The following is a 3,605-nucleotide window of genomic DNA, read 5'->3' as shown; positions in this document are numbered from 1 at the left end:
GAACTCATTTCTTTAAATTGAACGAAAAGCAGTCTTCATTTTTTTTTTAAAGATTTGTTGACGCTCAATGCCGGTTTGATATACATTATGAACATTTGTAAAATTAGTTTTTGGTGCTACAAAATTGTTTATATTTATTACATTTCGCCGCGGTGGCTACTAAGATTATAATGGTCACAAAAAACCGAGTTCATGGCAAACTTACTTGATATTGACATAGTGCGCCACGCAAAGCAGTGTATGACATTTCAATTTTAATTTACTGCTGCTGTTCCTCTGGTATCGGGTACGGACAAGGTCGGCCCATCGATAGACTCCACTCCAGGACGCACCCGGTTTTGACCAAATCGGCTCCGTACAAGTTGCTTGAGCTGTGTACGGAAGTGCTCGTACTTGAAGCAATAAACGACTGGATTCACGCTCATGTTACACATAACCAATCCGGTCAAAGTTGCTCTGACGAGATTGGTTGGTTCCCGCGTAATTCCAACACTATTCAGAAACCGCATCATCTCCAATGGCGTCCAACAAAGGAAAAACATGATACCAGCCAGTAACGCTGTCAGTATGACGTTTCTCTTTGCTTTACTAAAGACACCATCTCCTTGCTGGTTGACTGTGCCATTAATCAACTTGTGTCTCAACAAAAGAAGAATTCGAATGTAAGAAAAAGATATCAGAACTACTGGAATAGTATACTCAACTAAAACTGTAGACAGAAACAGTGGGACTTTGGCAATGATTAAAAATTTCGAATCAAACTGACACTTTGACTGCTTTGCTGTGAATATGAACACATATGTGGTAGCCTGTGTGAAACCGATGATCCAAACAGCATACATTGAAACTTTGATCTTAAAGAGTGAGCAGTAGTTGCGATGTTTGACCGGATAGCACGTGGCAAGAAAACGCTCCAGCGATATCACCACCAGATTGTACGTGGATGCTACGCTTAAACCCCAAACAAAGAAGTTTGAGAAAATGAATCTACAGAGAATCTCGCCTCGAAAACTGCTCTCAATGTTTTCCTCCAAAAGCGAACTTTGTTTGATCCCGGTCACGAGGAGGAACACCAAACCAGAGATGAAGTCGATGATGGATTGGTGACGGATAAGTCGGTTACTGAATGAGCCAAAGTGTTTACGTCTGACCGTCATGACGAAAATCACCAAACCGTTTCCGAAGATTGCCGAGCATGCAATGGCAACGTTGAGTGCAGTTGCCAAGCCGTCTCTTGATGCCATTGCAAAATGAACAGAAGAAAAAAACGTAAATAAAGAAACAAGGTTTTTGAGTGTGGTATTACACGCCACCGACGTTCAAATTAACAAACAAATTAACAAAACGCAATACTAAGTTTGCATTGAAATCAAAGCCCTTCTCCGATGTGGAATCTGAAACAATATCATCGGTTCTATTTCACGGAATACCTTGGATGTCGTTGTCGTTTCCCTCTATCGAGCGAAGCAGCAGCCCCCTATCGAGACAAAAAGATAAAACGAAGCGACCGGGGTCTTCGATAGTGTTTAAAATGAAATTGTGCATCCATCGAGCTCTGACAATTACTTTTAGAAGCAAGATGACCAATGAACGTTGAGCACTGTAAGTATAGGCGCCAATCAAATAGGTCAAGAGTAAACTGGAGACAACATTTCATTTTTGTTTTATGAAGACGTCACACACCAGCACTTGGACAACAAAATGGAATTACGATTGGACTGTTATTGGTTCTATTAATTTTGAGGTCCGAGTGTGATTTAATTTGAGAAAAAGTTGCTCTGAAATCAATTGACCAACACGGTTATTGAGAAAATTGTAGTCAAAAGGTAACTCTGTTTTAGATTGAATTCGCTGATTTCTTTATTTGATTACACCTCAGCACATTGTGTGTTAGTGTTCAAGGTGAAGTGGACCAAGTATATTAAATCCAAGAGGGAGAGGGCATTGTGCTTTTGAGAGCATGTTTCACAAAAAATACCCATTCAGACCCTTGCGTAATCAATTTATCAAATATATATATATATTTAAATGAACAAATATATTTTTCAACAAAAACAGATTACGAGCGCCATGCTATGTGTAACAATCAATGCAGGTTTTAGCTGATCGGTGCTGAAGCAATCTGTTGTGTCGTCGGATCTAGGGCTAAGGTCGGCCCATCGGTAGACTCCTCTCCAGGACGCATTCGGTTTTGACCAAATCGGCTCCGTACAAGTTCTATAAGCTGTGTCCGGAAATGCTCGTACTTGAAGCAATAAACGACTGGATTTACGCTCATGTTGCACATTACTAGTCCAATAAAAACTGCTCTATTCCGATCAACCGCTGACATCAAAGCTGAATAGCAACCGCATCGTCTCCATTGGTGTCCAACAAATGAAAAACATGATACCAGCTATTAACATTGTCAGTATGACGTTTCGCTTTGCTTTATTCAACACACCATCTGCTTGCTGGTTGACGGTGCCTTTGGTCAACTTGTGTCGCAACAAAAGAAGAATTCGAATGTAAGAAAAAGATATCAGAACTACTGGAATAGTATACTCAACTAACACCAACAGACATAATATTGGCACCGACTCCCAGATTGTGATTAAAACGGCATTGCTTCTGATGGACATGAAATAGAAATGTTGTGTTAACTGCATACGTGAAACCAACGATCCAAGTAGCACACATTGAAACTTTGATCTTGAAGAGTGAGCAGTAGTTGCGGTGTTTGACCGGATAGCACGTGGCAAGAAAACGCTCAAGCGATATCACCACCAGATTGTACGTGGACGCAATAGTGACACTCCAAACAAAATAATCAGAGTAGATAAACCGACACACATTGTCACTGAACAAGTTCTCTTCCAATTTTGTTAAAAGTTTCGACTGTTTGATGCCGACATTCAGAACAAGAAACACTAACCCAGAGACGAAGTCGATGATGGATTGGTGACGGATAAGTCGGTTGGTGAAGGAGTTGAACTGTTTGCATCTGACCGTCATGACGAAAATCACCAAACCGTTTCCGAGAATGGCAGAGCACGCGATGATCGCACTGAACACTCTGTTCACACTGGTTGCCATGCTGTCGGTTTTTTTTTTTTTTTGGGGGGGGGGTTCGTTTTCAATTTACTTTTCCTCTGTCCGAACAAGGCTTCTGTTCTACGTTGAGCTCAGTTTGGTGATGAATACAACCTCGTCACTCTCAGTTCGATCTGTTAAGAGGTTGTTAAAAACTTGACTTAAAAATGTCAACCAAAATATTTCACACAATCTGTCGTCTGAGTTGAAGTGAATGTTGCACCAAGAATGGGACAAAATGACTTTAATATTCTGATCTTATAAGAGCCTGAGAAGAAGAAGATTCAGTTCATTATTATCCTCAAGGTGAGCATCATTGGTGGGAATGGCCCCCCTGGCTTCGCCCTTGTGATTGGCAATACTCAAGAGCGCGCACATTGGGCATTTTCATGCTTGTCAGTCACGATCCCGATGAGCTGCATATAAAGATTCATTGGTTGAGTGCAGAAAATACGAAGGCAGGACTCAAAATATTCCTGCACTCAGCTATAAACTGAGTTATATATATACAACAATAGTGAGATCCGGAAGAA

The 3,605-nt window shown here is 40.9% G+C and overlaps 2 protein-coding genes across 2 annotated transcripts; both read right to left on the bottom strand.

Moving 5' to 3' along the window:
* Window positions 1–254: 254 nt before the first annotated feature.
* Window positions 255–1,244, bottom strand: LOC139937311 (galanin receptor 2b-like). Its single transcript, XM_071932415.1, has one exon. The coding sequence runs from the start codon at window positions 1,242–1,244 to the stop codon at window positions 255–257; it is 990 nt and encodes a 329-aa protein (XP_071788516.1).
* Window positions 1,245–1,419: 175 nt separating this feature from the next.
* LOC139937309 (cholecystokinin receptor type A-like) lies at window positions 1,420–3,075 on the bottom strand. Its single transcript, XM_071932413.1, has 2 exons — window positions 2,651–3,075; window positions 1,420–1,477 (listed from the first exon to the last, which is right to left on the bottom strand). The coding sequence occupies exons 1-2, from the start codon at window positions 3,073–3,075 to the stop codon at window positions 1,420–1,422; spliced, it is 483 nt and encodes a 160-aa protein (XP_071788514.1).
* Window positions 3,076–3,605: the final 530 nt, after the last annotated feature.

The sequence above is a fragment of the Asterias amurensis genome, chromosome 5 (genome assembly GCF_032118995.1).
Source record: "Asterias amurensis chromosome 5, ASM3211899v1".
In the NCBI taxonomy this organism is placed as follows: domain Eukaryota; kingdom Metazoa; phylum Echinodermata; class Asteroidea; order Forcipulatida; family Asteriidae; genus Asterias; species Asterias amurensis.
The sequence above is the reverse complement of the archived record's forward strand: the minus strand, read 5'-3'. Positions and strand labels throughout refer to the sequence as shown.

What these genes read in the sequence shown, in the direction of transcription:
- LOC139937311 (XM_071932415.1), bottom strand. Translation starts at nt 1,244, where the DNA reads ATGGCATCAAGAGACGGCTTGGCAACTGCACTCAACGTTGCCATTGCA.
- LOC139937309 (XM_071932413.1), bottom strand. Translation starts at nt 3,075, where the DNA reads ATGGCAACCAGTGTGAACAGAGTGTTCAGTGCGATCATCGCGTGCTCT. An exon ending in ACTTGGATCGTTGGTTTCAC is followed by an intron (nt 1,478 to 2,650) that starts GTATGCAGTTAA and finishes TTGTCTCGATAG; the next exon opens with GGGGCTGCTGCTTCGCTCGA.